The sequence below is a fragment of the Scatophagus argus genome, chromosome 13 (genome assembly GCF_020382885.2).
Source record: "Scatophagus argus isolate fScaArg1 chromosome 13, fScaArg1.pri, whole genome shotgun sequence".
Taxonomy (NCBI): Eukaryota; Metazoa; Chordata; class Actinopteri; family Scatophagidae; genus Scatophagus; species Scatophagus argus.
Window position 1 is genome coordinate 1,735,774 of NC_058505.1, and position 19,279 is coordinate 1,755,052.

At 41.8% G+C, this 19,279-nt stretch overlaps 2 protein-coding genes across 3 annotated transcripts in view; one reads left to right on the forward strand and one right to left on the reverse strand.

The window, feature by feature from the left end:
* The window catches only part of adcy8 (adenylate cyclase 8 (brain)), a 66,671-nt gene that overhangs the window by 9,848 nt on the left and 37,544 nt on the right, over nucleotides 1-19,279 (reverse strand). Inside the window, exons 8-13 of one of the 2 annotated variants that reach the window (XM_046407946.1) lie at nucleotides 14,369-14,566; nucleotides 10,874-10,974; nucleotides 9,359-9,560; nucleotides 5,365-5,454; nucleotides 4,425-4,597; nucleotides 3,101-3,179 (exon numbers count right to left, since the gene is read on the reverse strand). In XM_046407946.1, the coding sequence (XP_046263902.1) occupies nucleotides 3,101-3,179; nucleotides 4,425-4,597; nucleotides 5,365-5,454; nucleotides 9,359-9,560; nucleotides 10,874-10,974; nucleotides 14,369-14,566 (843 nt within the window). The remainder of the gene's footprint in view (nucleotides 1-3,100; nucleotides 3,180-4,424; nucleotides 4,598-5,364; nucleotides 5,455-9,358; nucleotides 9,561-10,873; nucleotides 10,975-14,368; nucleotides 14,567-19,279) is intronic. The other variant, XM_046407947.1, reaches the window with a different exon arrangement.
* Nucleotides 6,028-8,935, forward strand: LOC124069145 (tripartite motif-containing protein 16-like). Its single transcript, XM_046407975.1, has one exon. It carries the CDS (start codon nucleotides 6,254-6,256, stop codon nucleotides 7,919-7,921), a length of 1,668 nt encoding a protein of 555 aa, XP_046263931.1. The 5' UTR covers nucleotides 6,028-6,253; the 3' UTR covers nucleotides 7,922-8,935.

Here is a 19,279-nt window from a genome sequence, read left to right on the forward strand (position 1 = left end):
CATCCTCATACAGCAGAATACGTATAAAAGTAAAAAAAAAAACTGCTCACATGAATACATTACATCATATTTCTCAGTTAAATGCACAATACGACTGTGAGCTTAACATTATACTGTAATCATTCTTCTGTCTGTTTGTGTCTTTTGTCCAGATTTTCCCAGGCTCTCGCACATGATTTGTTGCATATTTGCAACTTCAACATAATTCAAATGGAAAATCTGTGCAAATTATGTGTTACTGTGAAGACAATGTACATAACACTCATATTTAACAAGCACCGCATGGGAGCCTGAATGACATTTTTGTAATCAAAGAAAGACGAAGAATCAAAGAGTGAAGGTTTCCTCAGTCGTCCTGCTCTGAAGACTCTTCGTATGAACACAGTTAGAGTATTTAAATTTCTCTTAAGGAGAACTTCCAAATGCTCCTATGATGGCGGCGCTCGTCTTCGCTGAGGAACAGGTAAACTGGTGACCGCGTTGGTCAGAAACAAGTAATGTACGTTAATACGGCTCGTCGCGGTTCACTGCATCATGATGGTTGTTTCACAACTCTGATCAGGAAGATCGATACCCAATTATCTAGTGATGTTTCTCCACGTTAGGTGGTCTGTGCTCCTCTTGCTCCTGCTCCATCTCTCTGAGGAGGTCCTGCTGAGCTGATCTGAGCCCATGTTTAAGGAGGCTGGAGAAGGAGTTCAGCTCGTGGTCTTTGTTGTCATTTTGTCGCTCTGTATTTGGCTGCTGTGTTGCGGTCGGTGTTAGGGGGGTGAAGCTTAATTTTGACCTCCGTTTAACTAAAAACCTCCAACTCGTCTGTTATATGATCTGTGGTCTCTCTTTGTTCCTCGACGACCGCTACTCCAACATATGTTAAACGTAAGGTAATTTTGAGGAGACAAGGCAACGTAAGCCTGAGAAATAAAAAGTTGCTTCTCTCTCACCCAAAAATGATTTTGCACAGAAGAACCAGAGCCAGCGACAGAGCTCACATTGTGCCTTCAATCTGGCACATCCAACCATTAACGGTGCACTAAAGCGAAAGCCGGATCACATCCTGCACTCCGGACCTCCCTTCAAAGAGTCTCTTCTGTATTCGTCCTTTTCTCTCGGCGACGCGTCTCACACAAACAGCCTTTCAGGGCATCACGCTGCGAGCTGTCATTGTCTCTGCTTTGACAAACAAGTGGCAGAACTGACCCTGGGAAAATCAATATGCCACTGGATGACTTCAAATGCGGCTGCTTTCTACTTTAATGGGGCTACAAAGGACCCTCAATTACAGCCGTCTCTCGTCCAGCTCTGACCGACGCTGAGCTGCTGAACTACATGATCAAAGGTTGCCATAGAGAGAGCATGAAAGCAGCGCGGTGATGCCAGTTCTCCTTCGTGCTGAGATCTTCACCAAAATGGCTTGTATGTACCAGACGTGTGAGCAACGCGGTTTGTTTCTGTTCGTAGCTGAAGACGTGTCACGCAGGTCAGATCTTACACAGCAAAAACTCCTGACAGGACGGGCTGGAGTTGTGGATGTGATGCTTCTCCTTCGTCACAGCTTGCATGTGTTTACGAGTAACCAAAGCATATCTTCCTCTTTCTTTGGCCTTCATTTTTTATCTCACAACTGCTCAGATTTACTGAACATCCTTTTGGAGGGATTCATCCCAAACACTGGCAGCTGCTGTCCTCATGGTAAACTGTCTGTACTTGGTTTTATTTGTCCAGGTTTTAAGATATCTGAGGTTTTTACAAGGAAGGTGAACCAGACTTAGTTTGTGGCACTCACAGAAGATAAAAATTACATTTCAAAATACAATTTTCATCAGCAGTATTTGTTTAAGCTCCATTTCTCTGGGCAATAATTTGAAGTATTCCTCAGTAGAGGCTCAGTACTCGCAGCTCGAAGGCCAACAAGTCACGTCATGAGATTTAGCTTCAAGGGTCACTGCAGATGAGTACGAAGCAACCAGTAAGAGATTGCTAAAATATTCATTGTGACGTGGACAAACGTTTGTTTTCATCTTTTTTCACTAAAGTCTGGTAATTTGAGTAGCTCTGCGGCGACAAATCACAGTCGACTCAGTCGAGTTGTAGTGAGATTAGAGTGAAGCTAACAAAGTCACATCACAGCAGTTAGCGTTGACTTTATTCTTCAAACAGCTGCTGCAACAGACTCCAGCTGGAGGTTTCTCACAGTTTACCCATAATGCACATTGCTGTCCATCACAGTCAGCAGCAGCTGGACACAAAGCACATTTCTGAAGCTGGACTTCTCGTTGTCTTGTTTGAGTAACGTCAGGGCTTCTAATGTGATGGCTACACAGCAACAAGACTGATGCGACTCTTGTTAGCATGAAGGTGATGTTTTTGGCTTGTTTGTCAGCAGCTTTGCGGGCCCAGTTCTCACTAAACTCAGTGGAAAAGCTGAACATGAACCAGCAAATATCTGAATCACAGGGTGCATAACCAAATTCTCTTTAGTTGATGCTGCCTTGGTCACAGTCTCTTGGTTCTCACTATTGCATTGCATTGTGGGGTATTTATGGTAATTCTTTGGACAATCTCCCATTCAGCTTTAAACTGAACTAACGTGCACCTTAAGACACTTCAGACGCAGCCTTTGTTGCGTTTGTGGCTGCTGCCGCCGTGAAGTTTGTATTGTTTCTACGTCTTTGTGTTGTCTGCTGTGCTGTTAAAGTGGCAGCTGTTCAGTTTGTCAGCTGTCATAGAAGGGAGGACGGACGCTGACGCTATGTGTGATTAGAAATGATCAGAAACCGCAGTTTTCCAAAGACTGAACAGCAAAGGTGTCGTTTTGGGGAGGGGATATGGTGGTGAGGGCCTTACAGCGGACATGAAGTTTGGTCACTACGTTTTCTTTTACAGCTCAAAGCCAGTGTCTGACCAACTGAATATCTGACGCTGCTTACATCTTCTCAGAATGGAGAAGGAAGGTTCAGTCAACGTTCCCTAACAACAAGATAATTCGCTAGTGCTTCCCTGACATCTCTGGGTGGGATGTGCAGAACATCTAGATTGTGTCTTGGGGATTAACAAAACACCACTGATGACAAAAGTGTTGAAGCTGGTGTCGTCTTACCTGCTGGCCGTGATAAAACACAGCGAGGAGGAACATGGCCATCAGGAGCAAAGACGTCTCTTTGGTCCCCAGGAAGTTTCTGTCGGGACGAAAAATAAAGAAGATGATGCATTGGATCGAGTTCCCGCCCAAACACCCATCTGAGCCAATCAGGAGCGCTCAGCTGTCACATGACATTTCACCCACCAAACATATGAGGAAAAATGAACACCTGAAAATACATTAGTGCGATGACACCTAAAGTGGAAAGATTAGGAAAAGTTTCTCTTATATTTGCTCTTTCTAATTAGTTGTATAAAAACTTTAATGGCGCTCACCTCAGCTGAGCTGTAAAGTTAGCAAGCTTAGTTAGCTTGGTTAGCTAGCCTTTCGTCCATCGGTGGAAAATATGTATTGTTAATTTTGGGGTGAACTGCCCCTTTTAAGATTAACAAAATTTTAGCATGTTAGTATTTAAGTTCTTGACAATAAATTCACACCACTGAGTTCATGAATTTCTGTACAAGTTAATAAAATATTACATGAAATCACACAAAGAGGTCTTTTCATCTTGACCTTCTCTCTCTTGTCTCCCTGAGGGCCTTAAAGATATGAGTCTGAGTCCCTTCAGCTCCCTATGGAGCCTCTATAGAAACCTCTGCTTGGAGGAGGTGCGGGGCCTCATGCCAACAGGTCTCAGGATGTCTTTATTCCTTGTCACTGTAAAGGTCACTGTACTCTCACTGACAACGCCTGTGAGATGAGTTTTCTCACATTTGCAACATTTACGTGCAGACATAAGGTCAACGTGGCTCCCTGATGTGTTTTTGAAGAGAAGGAGGAGGAGGAGGCGAGGAAACAGATGGAGAAATGACGAGACTTTAATGGACGTGTCCTCGCTTTAACACACCTGCTTTATTAACATGAACTTTCCAAGGAGGTAGTTTCAACATTTTCAAATTTACGCAGCAAAATCTGACTGAACACGGAAAACTGAAGTTTCATTCACATGCAGAGTTTATATTAGCTGATAAAATAACGACTAAAATGTCTGATGGTAATGATGAGACATTAATAAATCAATTCATTAAAAGTATATAAAATAGCCTAACTAGTCTATTTTTACATAAACACTTGCATTGTCCACTGAAATAATACTCTACACTACACTACATACAGTATTCCACATGTGCTGCGTGGAGAGAGCCTTGCTTTTCAATCAGAGAACCAAGGTTACAGTGTAACCAGGCCCTCGACAGGAAAATGTTTGTCAGCTGTCAAACAAACTACTCGGACTCAACAGCTCAACGTTACACCCGGACGTGCGATTGTAAAAAACACTCACTCTGTGTTGTGGTGGACGGTGTCGTAGCGAACAAACAGCGAGGTGTAGAAAGCTTCGGTCAGCAGCGAGTAGATGGCGATCATCACCAGCAGCACCGCCAACTTCAACACGGAGTTCAGCCGCAGGAACACGGCACACGTCACCATTGCCAGCACCCCCGTGAACACAAAATACTGGGAAAAAATTAAATGTATGATCAAGATCATTACATCCGTCCTGTACTTAAACAGATCACTTTACAGTACATTCAGAAGTGGAGTTGAACTGGAGTATATGTAAGAAAGATAAGTTCTAAAAAGTGAGACAAATGTTGATGTTCCCCCCATGGATTCACTGTCATGACTTTGGTGGAACACTAAAGCCTACATTTCCCACAATGCAACTCAGCAGCACCTTTTCATGAGACTCTACTTGCCTGGTAAACCACATCCATTAAAGTGTGCAGGCTTTACGTCACCGACTCGTAGCTTTCAAACCACAAACTGAAACACCTCTGATGACGTCACTGTGACATCATCAGGTGCGATTTCCTCTTCCACAGCCACCGAAGATATTATACAAATGTTCTATACTTTCCTTTATGGTCCCAGCTTTTTAACTCTAATGAAATAAACAACTCTGTCATAAGCACGAGCTAAACAGCAGCCACGTACCTCAGTCAGAAAAGGACCGGATTCAGTCCAAGCTTGGAGCTACAAATATGTTACTCCTGTACTGAGTCCATCAACTGGCTGCATATTGTGCCAGCAAAATAACATAATTTATGTGTCCTGTGACATTCTGATGGCTCCATCGGTCGCCGTTGTCTGAGGCGAGACCTCCCTCTGGGCGTGAGCAGATGTCGGAGATGTTTAATTCATCATTTTTTTTTCTGCTGTTGCAGAAGTGAAGAAACACAACAGATGGACCTGACTGCATAATTCAGACATTTAGTGGGTACCTCTGGGTAGAAGCAGATGTCTGGGATGGAGGCCGACTCGTTGTACGTCTGGTTCCTGAAGGTGCTGGACTTGTCGAAGTCGCACCAGAGCTGTGAGAGACCAACAGGGGAGATTATTGTTGTTGTACACAATCAAACTGACGCGGGACCACAGGAATGTAATATGCAACATGTTATATTAACCAGCTAACAATGGTGATGGACAATACTGTACACTGCTGCCAGCATAATCCCTTCAATTTTTAGAAGTCAAAATTCATGTTTAAAATTATATTGTTAAATTAAAATTCATCCTCCCTTTTGCTACACGCATTCAATTTTGATTCAAGGTGATACTGTATAAATTATATGTTTAAGGCCCTCACTTGTTTCCTGCAAAACCTTGTAGCAGTGCAGCAGTGTCTGTGGAGTGTCTGTGTACCGTCTGTTGTGTGTTATTGGGCAGAAACTAACAAAAGTGTGGTATCATTCACGCCCTTGAAATTACATTTGCAAAACTGAATTCTGTTGTCACAAAACCTTCAAAACAGTTGATCAAATATTCAATAAAATTATCATGTACAAATTTCAGCAGTAAGCTTTCAAATGTGGAGCAGATGTTAACTGAGGCTTCTTTCTAAATGAGGACACAAATTCACAGTTGTTCCATTTTCTGGAATGAAGTTCTTCCTGCTCTCAAACACAGTCAGCTCCTCTCTGTCCACATGTTTCCTGTTCCCTCCCCTTCAGATCTACAGTTTGAAGATGGGTGGAACCAACATGGCGGTGAAGTGCAGGAGCTGACAGGCCTCATTCACTGCAGAGACACATGTTGTTTAGATCAGAGCTCAGACTGGTTTCACTTTTGATGAAAGTGAAAGTCTGACAGTTGTTGTTGCTGAGAGGTGAAATGGCGCAGAAAGGAGTTCAGCTGGACCACGAAACCTTCTGTTGTTCGATCTGTCTGGATCTACTGAAGGATCCGGTGGCGATTCCCTGTGGACACAACTACTGCATGGACTGTATTAAAACCCACTGGGATGAAGAGGATGAGAGGAGAATCCACAGCTGCCCTGAGTGTAGGAAGACCTTCACACCGAGGCCTGTCCTGATGAAAAACACCATGTTAGCAGTTTTAGTGGAGCAGCTGAAGAAGACTGGACTCCAAGCTGCTCCTGCTGATTCCTGCTATGCTGGACCTGAAGATGTGGCCTGTGATGTCTGCACTGGGAGAAGATTCAGAGCCCACAAGTCCTGTCTGGTCTGTCTGGTCTCTTACTGTGAGAAACACCTCCAGCCTCACTATGATGTGGCTCAGTTTAAGAAACACAAGCTGGTGGAGCCCACTGAGAAGCTCCAGGAGAACATGTGCTCTCGTCATGATGAGGTGATGAAGGTGTTCTGCCGTACTGATCAGCAGTATATCTGTTATCTCTGCTCCATGGATGAACATAAAGGCCACGACACAGTGTCAGCTGCAGCAGAAAGGACTGAGAGGCAGAGAGAAGTTGAGGTGAGTCTACAAAACATCCAGCAGAGAATCCAGGACAGACAGAAAGACCTGAAGGTGCTTCAACAGGAGGTGGAGGCCATCAGTCGCTCTGCTGATAAAGCAGTGGAGGACAGTGAGAAGATCTTCACTCAGCTGATCCATCTCATGGAGAAAAGAAGCTCTGATGTGAAGCAGCAGCTCAGATCCCAGCAGCAAACTGAAGTGAGTCGAGTCTTGGAGCTTCAGGAGAAGCTGGAGCAGGAGATCACTGAGCTGAAGAGGAAAGACGCTGAGCTGAAGAAGCTCTCACACACAGAGGATCACACCCAGTTTCTACACAACTACCCCTCACTGTCAGCACTCAGTGAGTCCACACACTCATCCAGCATCAACATCCGTCCTCTGAGATACTTTGAGGATGTGACGGCTGCTGTGTCAGAGCTCAGAGACAAACTACAAGACGTCCTGAGGGACACATGGACAAATGTCTCACTGACTGAAGTGGATGTTTTACTGCCACAACCAGAGATCAAGACCAGAGCTGACTTCTTAAAATATTCATGTGAAATCACACTGGATCCAAACACAGCATACACATGGCTGTTATTATCTGAGGGGAACAGAAAAGCAACAAGAATGAATCAACTTCAGTCTTATCCTGATCACCCAGACAGATTCACTGGCTGGTGGCCTCAGGTCCTGAGCAGAGAGAGTCTGACTGGACGTTGTTACTGGGAGGTGGAGTGGAGAGGGAGAGGAGTTTGTGTAGCAGTCGCATACAAGAATATCAGCAGATCAGGGAGTGGACATGAATGTGGATTTGGACGAAATAATAAATCTTGGTCATTATATTGTGACAAAAAAAAGTATAAGTTTTGGTACAACGATGTCCAAACTGCTGTCTCAGGTCCTCCGTCCTCCAGAGTAGGAGTGTACCTGGATCACAGAGCAGGTATTCTGTCCTTCTACAGCATCTCTGAAACCATGACTCTCCTCCACAGAGTCCAGACCACATTCACTCAGCCTCTCTATGCTGGACTTAGACTTTATGGTTATGGAGACGCTGAGTTCTGTAAGCTGAAATAGACAGAAGTCATTTAATTCTCAATTTAATTGAGTGTTCAGAGTTCAGAACTCTTAAAGGTGAAATACATCCCTTTCACTGTTGTGTGTCGTTTACACAATGAAGTTTAGGGGGGAAAGAAGAAAGCAGCATTAAGAAAGTCACAGTTCTGGTAAGTCTAATTGCTGCATGAAGTTTCCACTGTCTTACTGACTCTGAACATTCAGATGTCACAACGTAAATGGATTATTTACAGCTTTTTCTTTTCAACAGTTTCAATTCTTTTGGCTAAACAAAACATCTCATACTGTGAAGCTTCTGTTAGTTTTTTATGGGACAATGTTGTACAACAAATGCTGCTTTATGCAGTTAGACACCAAAAGGTCATTATGAGCTTGTTTAATGTGTCTTTAGGGAAACAATGACTTGTGAGCCAGTGTCTTTCACATGCTGAAGAACAGCAGCTCTGCCAAGTCTGGTTAAACCTCAGTGCTGCCACAACAATGACATGATCACATGATCCTCACTGTTTTAAAGTTCAGTAAATCATGACACATCACTGGAGACCTTTTGTGACTGGTTGTAGGGTTTATTATAGATGTAAATGTAATTTTTTATACAATTTAAGGCCTGGGTTGGTGAAATTGAAGCATTTAATTGTATTGTTTTGCAGTATAACGAGACATCAAGCTCCATTTTGTTTCATCACTAATGTTAAAGCCTTAAACACTTTCTGTCACATCTACAGTGAGTTATGAGCCTCCATAAGACTCTTGAACTTATAACTCATTATATGTAACATCTATAAGGTTTTATGGCTGTTGACTTAGTGCATCGGAAAGGACCATGAATGCATTATAATACAGTATGAATGCACTACTGATGAGGTGTTGATAGAAAGTGTTACGACCCGGGGGACCTTCTGGGGGACCGAGTGTGTTGTGTGTATCAAAGCCTGATATCCCTTATTGCTTCTTGCTTTCTGTCACAGAGTTTCATGGTTGTTCAAAAACTATTAAAAACACACCAGTGAGCCACACTGTTGCACTGTTCCTTCATTACCCTGCACTCACACTCTGCAGTTTACTCTGACTCAATCCCTCACGCACAGATTGGCTGTCTAAGAATGACTGAGAGTGTAAGAATAACAAATGTATGTTAATCCGCCACTGAAAATAGTCCCTTGTCCCGTTACTAAGATACCAATTAGGTTTAGACACTACGAATGAGACACAATAATCCCACACACCACGAAAGCCCAGGTGAAGGAGCCTTTTCACTTCTTGGGGTCCTGCCACAACTGAAACTCTTGGGGTCTCGGAAGAACATTTAGTGAGCACAAAGAGTGAAGTCAGAAATCTCACGACTCTGCTGTGCTGAGTTTGCATCCTTGCGGGTAGACAACCAACATTCAACACTCTGTTATCAAACAACAACCTGGAAGTGGACTCTGAACTTACTATATTGATCATGGCTGCCAGGAAGTTGATGAGGATTGAGACGAAGACGATGACGTTTCGCGCTGCGTACGTCTCGTTGATCCAGCAGCAGGCTTTGCGCAGGACCAGAGGCAGACACTTGTAGTCTTCTGCTGTCGTAACCAGGACCAGACAGGAGTGGAGGACGATGAGGACCGAGAACTGGATCACCATGGTTACCGTCCTGCAGATAAACGATACACGGCAAAATAATGATAAAACACGTCGGCTGAAGTCTGAGGATACAACATTTAAGGATTTCCCGATATGATAAAATATCATAGACATTTTCATTTTTTAACTGTAAATAATGAATAAGAGATCAAAAATAGAATATGCAGAATACAACTTTATTTTATATTGTCATAATAGATAAATATTTATTTGATTGCATTGAATGTTTTTTTAGAATGAAATTTTTCTTTGTTTACTCCGGAATAAATACATACTTACTACATTTAATCAGAAAATACACTATATGGACAAAAGTCTCTTCATGGGTCTGTTCCTCAGGGTTTGGGCTCAGCCCCTGAAGGGAAATCTTAATGCTTCAGCATACCAAGACATTTTGGACAATGCTATGCTTCCAACTTTGTGACAGCAGACAACAACAACAAATGCTCTACTGCATGAATGGGCACAAATTCCCACAGAAACACTCCAACATGTTGTGGAAAGCCTTCACAGAAGAGTGGAAGCTGTAAGAGCTCACAGCTTTACATTTTTGTCCATTGTATTGTCATTTCACAAAAATACTACCACTTGTTCAACAGTAACATCGACTTTTTGGACGTACTGCTGAGCACGTATCACTTCCTGAGAGACTCGTTGTCTTAACTAAACTAATTTATCAAACTATATTACACCTGGCAAAGTAAACCTTATACTCAGCTCTTATTAAATGTTACTGACATTACAGCAGAACTGTTTTGATCGCTGTCCACCATTGGCTGCTATGTTGTTGTTGTTGTCATCGTGATGTATTGCCCTGTGGGATATTTATGCCAGCATTCTGTAGCATTTCCCTTGGAACAGTAGGACTTAGCATACTTCTGGTTTCATACTGAGCCTTTGGATGCAGCCATTGCACTGAGTGACGGACATTTTTTTTCTGCATAACACTGACATCAAGGGGACGTTGACATTTGACATTTTGGACATAAAATCACTTAATCATTTTATCCTGTTAGACATTTGTTAAATTTTGTCAGTCCTCACTCCTGCTCAAAATGACGTCACCAGAACAAGATGGCAGCTCTTGCATCCGGGATATTTGGGCTGGAGATGTGTCATCTGTGTTTATACGTGTCAATCATATGGACAGAGTTGCTTCTTTAAAACCTTTAAAATGTGTTTTGGAAACACTGATGGAAGAAGCCAATTGAAGAGAAGCTAACTTGGAGGTGTGTTGGTACTGTGGTTCTTTGTGAACTCTTAAAGTTTCTTTCAGCTAACAGTCAGAACTGTCCACCGCGTTGACAGTCCGTACTCTTTTACCTTGCGGAGGGAAGCAGGCTTTGGATGGTGGTGATGAAGATGAGCACGATGAAGGCGCACACCAGGTTGGACTTGAACACCTCGTCCCTCATCTGCGAGTACTGCAGTGTGAAAGGGAGAAGAAGAGGAGAAACAAGTTTTCAGGCTAACAGAGAAGACTGGACACGTCGACGTGCAGCTCAGACACACCAAACGCACCGACACAGATGCATGCAATGGTTCAACCACAGGCGTTAGAGAGAGACAGGAGCCGGTGGGTTAGCTGTGGGGTCCTGGGGAAGGTGCAAAGCTGGCAAGCACAACGCTCTCCGTTAGCCGTTTGCTAGCAGCTGGTAGCGGAGTCAGATACACAAACGCAGAGCTAACACAAAAAAAAAGAGGCCTGACCGCAAAGCTATGAACGTTTTAAAGCTAACCAGTTCTTACAAGTCAACCACTAAAATATCAGAAAAGCAAAAACAGCAAATATATGCATTTATTTCAGTGTTAAGGTTTGGCTAATGACTTTCTACTTTTCCTCTACTACTGTGAACTGACATTAGTAAATGTTGTTGGGTGAAAATCTACCTTCACCTGATAGACTGGAACTAAGAGGAAACCTTTTCACAGTCAGTCTCTATAACTATTATTTTATTAGTTCATTTGTCGGGGACCAACTGACAGAATGACGAGAAGCTCGCCCAGATGGATAATTCCATCAGCCAATTTGGCCAGATGTCAAAGAAATTAATGGACATTTTGGAAAATGCACTAATTTGCTTCCTTATCAATCTCAAGTCTGTGAATTACATATGGAGCTGTGGATTGTAAGCAATTAGCTTAACTTAGCATAAGCTGCTGCACAGGCAGAAACATAAAGCCAGCAAGTTGTGGATTTTGGGATTGTTGTGCCAAGAAACAAACAGCACGTAGCTCCCTGTAAAACCATGAACTGAGGTTATTACATTTCTACCTGACTCTGGGAAAGAATCCTAAAAATCTTATTTTCCAAAATGTTGAACTTTTTAGATACACTTTCAGCAGAGAATAAAATGTTTTTTCTTGTAATGTGAATATGTTGAAAGGAGCATTGCAAATTTCCACTGTTATTGCTTCTGTTTAGATAAAAGACGGAAACGGGCAGGGATGTGAGACTGTGGACATTATGATTTCCTGATTTCAGACTGTCACCAGCCTGGACTAACAGTCTGACTCATCTTAATCTCAAACTTTCTACCCGGTGACCCCCGCTGCCCCATCCTCGCTCTGTCTCTTTCTCAAAGGGTGCTGGGAAATTAGCAAGATGATGCGTCACGTTTCGTCACAACTTTGGCAAAAAAACAAAAAGGAGAAAAAAAAGGTGGAGGTAGGCCAACAGCAAATCACTGCACATTTACTGAAGAGACTGAGAGGTCAACAAAAGATAAGGTTCTCGGAAAAGTTTTGAAGATGGCAGCGGGATTCAAAGGGGAACATAGATGTGGAGGCGGGGAGAAGGGCCAATATGAAGGTCAACTCAAAGGTTAAAGGTGATCGTATTCATGGAACAAAAAATGGAGGGGGCTACAGAAGTGCATTGCATTCACCAAAGAAAACATCAGACACATTTTCTTGTATTTATGACTTCCATATCTCGAGATTCTGACTTAAAAGCCTTGTAAGAGAATTGCCTGTGGATCAGGAGCATTAAGGGATCAGTCAAAAGGCTGCTATAAGCTATTTCATTGGATTTCTTTGCTATGGACAAAACAAGTTTACTTGGCGTCAGCTGTTGACAGCACAAATTGCTGCTCTGTAAATACACCCATTTATAGTGTTAATGTACCATAGCATCAAACCAAAGAGGAAACAAAGCAAATGAAGCCCTTCAAAATCTACTTTTCTACTTTCATTTCCCTCTAAGTGATTTTATCTCTTATCTCTTAACCTGACCATTCTTTACCACTGAAGACTCCATTAATTAGAAAACGTGTAGCTTTCCCTGATTTCAGCGTGATATATTTAATGTTTTTATAAACATCAGCATCTCCAACAGAAAGTTCTGTGGGTTTGAACAGTGCATGGTTACACAGTCTGTATTAACTGACCCAAAAGCTGATTGTTGGGGAGATAAACTGAGGTGGATGTCATCACAGAATTTCTTAATTATACTGACATTTTGTCGTTATTTTACAAAGATCTGATTCTTACTGACTTTATCTTTTTTTGTTTTACAAATGTTTTATAACACAGCTGCAGCAATGCAATTTCCATCAAAATTAAAAACCTTGCAGTGGTCTAGTGATCCAGCCTTTCATTAATGAACTCTAGTATCTATACACTTGAAGGTCTTTTAATTTGAGAACACATCACAGAAACATTTTCTTTTCTTTCATGAATGCAATGTGCTCCTGTAAAAAAGGAAAAAAAAAGTCAAACATTCAACTTTTTCCACAAGACTGTAAAAGGGTAACAGGTCCATGGCATGGACTTTGAGTCATGAGTAAACTGAAGGAAGTTCTGCAGTCTCTGCAAAACAAATCAATATTGCCAAACTTCAGTGTTTTCACCCAGCTGACTATTCTCTGCTTATGGAAGTAAAAGTCAAAGCTGATTTAATTTTTAATTTTTTTTTAAATTTCAGAATCAAACATGAGTCATGGTTATGTTGGTTTATAGTCTGAGTCTACTGTAGGAGATTAGATTCACGGTGTCTATTCATGCATGTTAATGTGGAGTCTGAAGTGTGCCGGCTGAATAATTATACTTCCACAACATTTAGTTAAAAACAATTAATAAATTAATTTTAAAAGTTCTCAAGAACAATGTATTTATACATATATTATCTTATTATGTTGTTATACTGTTGCAGCAGTTTGACTAGTTTGACATTAAAAATTATTTTATTTTATTCTGGTATTGTTCTGTATTTGCTTGTTTAAATTGCTAATTAAACTTTTTCAAGTACAAATGTTTCAATTCCAATCTTTCCTTTTTAATTTCAGATTTTTTAAATTTCAATGCCAAAATCCTTTCTGGCTGACATTAATAAAATTTTAAATTCAAGTACAAATGATGATTGAAATCACAAAAAGAACATTTTTAAATTTTTATTTTTTTATTTGTACTTATTTTTACTCAAATACCTAATAATTAGTGGCTGTGAGTCCATAATTATTCTGGTGGCAGACTTCAGACTCCGTACACTGGAGGACCAAACAGAGGAAAGTAGTGTGTGAAAAGAAAGCCCCAGCCTTGTATATGTATGAGGTATTGCATGATTTTCACATAAGTTTCACATCATCTCTCGGTTATGCCATTAAGGTTTGCATCAGTGACTCATGTAAATACTGTAAAATAAAATAAAATGCTATGCTTTATTCCTCTGTGATTAAACAGGTGCCTTTAGCTTACTCATGATAGGGAAAAAAAGAGAGTTGGTTCTTGTTTTGCTTCTGAGTATCTTCATCTAAGAATAGATATGAGCAGGGAGAAAGAAAGAAAAATAAACAGTTATCTGTCTAAAACCCCAGCTACCTTCTGTTCCAGGCTGGAGTCTTTAAACATCAGTGAGAAAGGCTTGATATGCTCTCTTCTCAACTTATCGCCACTCCGTAAGTCGATGGCGCTCTCTATTCGCTTGTTAATTTCCTCAGGACCAGAGTGGACATGCAAAGCTTGTGCGAGATGGTTTGGAAGCAGATTTATCGAATTTCTCGTTAGGGCAGCCAGAGTCTAGGGGGGGAAGCACATGCACATAGAATGAACCTGCTTGTCCCCCTTTTGTTTCATTCAAGTTACAAATGAAAAAGAAGAACAGACACACGCACAAAGTTACGTTCATTACATACACAAAAGAAAAAGAAATTTAAGGTAAAGGAAGAAAAGGGAAGACCAAAATGCAACGTTCGCAGTCAGACAGGCAGCTCAGAGCAAGTCATGCATCTGTCATTCACTCGCAGCATTTTCACTCGGCGCTGGTGTTAGTGGTGACAAAGCTTGTAATTATGCTCGCATTATGACAAAGCTGTTATTTATGTCCACAGCTGTGATTGGAAAAGGGTTGGACAGGAAATGGAAACACAGAAAACAGGTGGAAATTAAAAAAACTAAACAAAACAAAAAGCCTGAAATGGAGGACAAAAGAAAAACAAAGCCGAGAGAAGATGAAGACTTCATTTGTAAAGTGCGAGGATAAATGCACAAAATTACATCTAATTCAAAACATTTATGTCACTGTGCTCATCTTTACCAAGGGAAACTTTAGAAAATAATCACGTTTTCAAAAGAATTTAAAGGCACAGTTCACTCCAAAATCAAAATCCACAGACCTTGTTGTGTGCAGCTTCACGTAGGAAATGTTTTACTTCCGTATCACCAAACGTGCATCTGCTCCTGGACAAGAGGCTCGTGGTCGTGACAGGATGTTAACAATAATGATTTGGAATGTTACTTAGGTTAGTTAGCTTAGTTTGCTAGCCTCTCATCCGTAGGTAGCTGCACTTTATTTCCTGTGCGCTGACACAGAAAGAAAATGACCTTCAGTAACCAGGCCATGATTTCTGGAAAGACACATTTGTTGAGTGTTTCAAATGCCCTTTTTTTGGTGCTTTGAGCACCACAAGTGTCATCTAGTTCCATTAATTGAAGAGAAGGCAGACACCTCTACAACCGATCCAAAACTCACTACAAACCTGGATGGATAAACAGCACTACAGGGAAGAGGAGGAACATGTAGTTTTGGTTTTAGGGTGAACTGTCCCTTTAAAAACTTCAAAATGTTTCAGCAGTTTTGAAACAAAGACTTAAAATGCATTTTGTCCTCAACCAGGACAACCTTGTAAGACATTAATATGAAATACTGTAAATGGTGACTGGATGACAGCAGGTTTTTAAGGGCCTCCTCAGGTTTTAATTTTCCACTTCATCACTTCCCGTCTCGCTTCGCCTTCCCTCTCTCCTCCTAACAAAAATACACTGAAGGTCGTAACCTTCCACGACTCTGTCTTGTTTTTTTTCTAGCCACCCTGATGGTTTTTCATTTGAATCTCATCAACTATTCTGTTTTATTTTTTTAGTTAAATCTTCAATTATATTTTCATTACATTAAATATCCCAGCATGAATATCCAAACTCACCATGTTTCAGTTTTTCAAACACCCTTTGAAGATTTTTAAACTGCCAGACTGACCCCACAAAAAGTTTTTGACCTTAGTGTCCTCATTAATACCTGGCTGCAGACAGATAATTATTGTGAATTATTTATCACCTTGATTTCTTCTTGTTGGTTATGGAGCTTACTGCAGTAACGCTCCATCAGAACACTTCTGGTGATCCTTTCTCTCCTACATTTTAATTATCCAACTACAAAAAAGGTAACCGACTCAAATTTTTCATGTCAGTGTCCTTGAACACAACAGACAAGCAGGTTTTCAGTCACTGCATGCAACTTCATTAATATGCAATGACATTGGAACGAAAGCATAAAGGCTTTAAAGCTTTGGTGGATTGCTAATCTCAGTACTCCAGCCAGTATACCAAAGCACTTACAATGGACAAATGAGTGCTTGCTATGCTATGTGCACTAGTCAAGTCTCAGTTTCCATCCACATCTGTCCAGATTCCTATAATACTCTATGTGGACAAAAGTATTGGTCCAGCTGCCCATCACACCAACAGGGACTTTAATGACGTCTCATTGTAAACACACAGACAGCTTTGCAGCTCTAACAGCTTCCACTCTTCTGTGAAGGCTTTCCACAACATGTTGGAGTGTTTCTGTGGGAATTTGTGCCCATTCATGCAGTAGAGCATTTGTGAGGTCACACACTGATGTTGGACCAAAAGGCCTGGCTCACAATCTCCGTTCCAGTTCATCCCAAAGGTGTTGGATGGGGTTGAGGTCAGGGCTCTGTGTGGGCCAGTCAAGTTCTTCCACACCAAACTCATCCAACCATGTCTTTATGGAGCTTTGCTTTGTGCACTGGGGCACAGTCATGCTGGAATAGAAAAGGTCTGCTAGACCACAATGTCCAGTGTCAAAGTTGTCTCCAGTTGCTGCAGTACACATTTGTCATCCACAAGCTTAAGCATATTAAAAAAGCCGTGGTCCATTGATGGGCTGCACTGTGCGATAAGTCAAGGTAAAACGCTGTCACATTTGTTAAAGCGAAGCACTTGAGGTGGAAGTGATAAAGGTCATACGTGAGGAGTAATTTTCTCTGAGCCATTAGCTCCCCACCATTAGCCCTGAGCTAAAGCAGCCACTTGGCAACTTTGGACAAATTGCCCTTTGGAGTGTCTGAGTCCCAGAAAGCCAGCAGCCATTAAAGTGATTATGAGACAAATGTGTGATGCGTGTGAGAAAAGTGTCTCTCACCAACTCTGGCCAATCAGACGCCTCAGCTGCTCTCACTTTGAGTCCTGGTCATTAACAAATTAATCCCTCACAGGGAGATCATTTAAAAAGTTCACCAAAGGGCTGATGTTGTCAACGAAACTTCTTTTACCTGTCAGCCCCCTTCTAACTTTCCCTGAGTGTCGTTTCAGTCTAATTGGAGCCACCTGGAGAAGACAGCAGTTCAAAGGTTTATCACTCAGTGCCCGACACACACTGAGACAACTTCAGTATTCAGCTGCGAGACACGTAAGCAACTGACCAGTCAAACCTCTCACTCAGTCCTTCCATCAGCGCCACAAAATCACTTGGAAGCAGTTTGAGTAAATTTCATTATACCCAAATGAACCTGAATGAATGTAATGTACATTTCATACAAATGCATCACACAGCAGTACTACAGCACCTGTTACAACATGTTCTGATTACATGGGTATGAGCTGAATTGATCAAGAGGTGGAGGAGCTGCTGCTGCTGCTGGTGGTGGTGGTGGTGCTGGTGGTGAGGCTCCTTGGCACGAAGGATACCAAGCAAGATTCAGAACCACAAACCGGCTCATTGTGAAGCTGTCTTTGTGGCACCGACAGCAGATATTTTGAAGCACACACCAGGTGATTTTCCAGCTGTGTTTGAGGTGACAAAACCAGGTGTTTGAGTGAACCTTAAGTAAACCTGACCAGACCTTAAGCACAGCGTTTTCACAACATGAAACTGAAAATAAAAATGCAAAGGAGCATGAAGTTTCAACATAATTCCTGCACGGTTTGCAGAACAGTACAGTGCTAACGTTTATTCTGCCAGCTGGGCTGAACAGCCACACTGACTCACATAAATTTATGTTTAAGGAAATTAACACACTTCACCTTGTGAATTTTAATTCATCTGATAAAAATGAAATAAAATACGTTTAAAACGTAGACCTTACCTAAATGTGCCTCTGCCAGAACACAGCACTCACTGAATTTAAATTGGCCATTTTTGCTCTCAGCACACAGTGAAGATAAGGCAGAGAGCTGAACTCAAGCTGAACCTGAACCTGATGAAGACCTCTGTTGCATATGAATGAAAACGTGTGGCCTGCGTGTCAAATCATTAACATCTCAACAGTCCCGGAAAACACCGGAGCTTCATTAGAATGAAGACAATCGGACGGCATTTTGTGGAATCAGATGAGTTTGTGTTCGTGGACGATGACATGTGGACCCTCTAATCAGCTTGTTTTCATGAGGATCTCAGCTCACACGGTGGTTTTATGTGTGAGTGTTAACGCCTTCCATCTAACGGCGTCATTACTGAGCCTTTTCACCTTCAGCCCATTTCAATGTCCACACTGTGTATTCCTGTCAATACAACAATCTGAATGATTCAATCGTTATAACGCAGACTGATAACCTGTGTCACCTCATCACACACTACGGTGGTCAGAAGTGTGTCAGAGTCTGGCTGCTGAGAACTCAGAAGAGGTGTCAGGTATCGGGTTTTTGTACTATTATGGAAGCTTAATCAATATCGTTCTGTTCCTCCCCGCTGATTTACATGATTTAACGTGTCCTGTCTCGTCTGTTTAGTCAAAAAGCAAACTGTGAAAACAACACGTTATGGTTTTTCAGTCAGACTATTTCTTGGCTGGTCACTTCCTGTTGTGAGGTTGCCTGGCAACTAATAGAGTCTGCAGGAAGTCGGTGCTGAGTCGGGATCATGAAAATATTTCATGCCCCTGCTGTGAAATCCGCTAAAATGTGTTCTTACCTTTTTGTAATCGGTGCTACTCACTGTTTCACAAACTCAGCTACGGCTGTTGCTGTTGTACTACCTTTTAAAGAAAAGGCCCATCAGTATGTGAGGAGGGATATTTTAACACTTTCTTCCTTTGTGAAACATTTCCTTTGAAAAACCTTCAAAGATGTCCCTCACGCCACACGTATTCTCTTCTTTCCAGGGACTCGATGAAACTGCACGAGTCTGTCATCGAGCTAAATATTCAAACCCAGGATGACACTTTCTACAGAGATTCTGTGCACTAAACTGCCGCTCTGCGAGTCAGGCTGAGA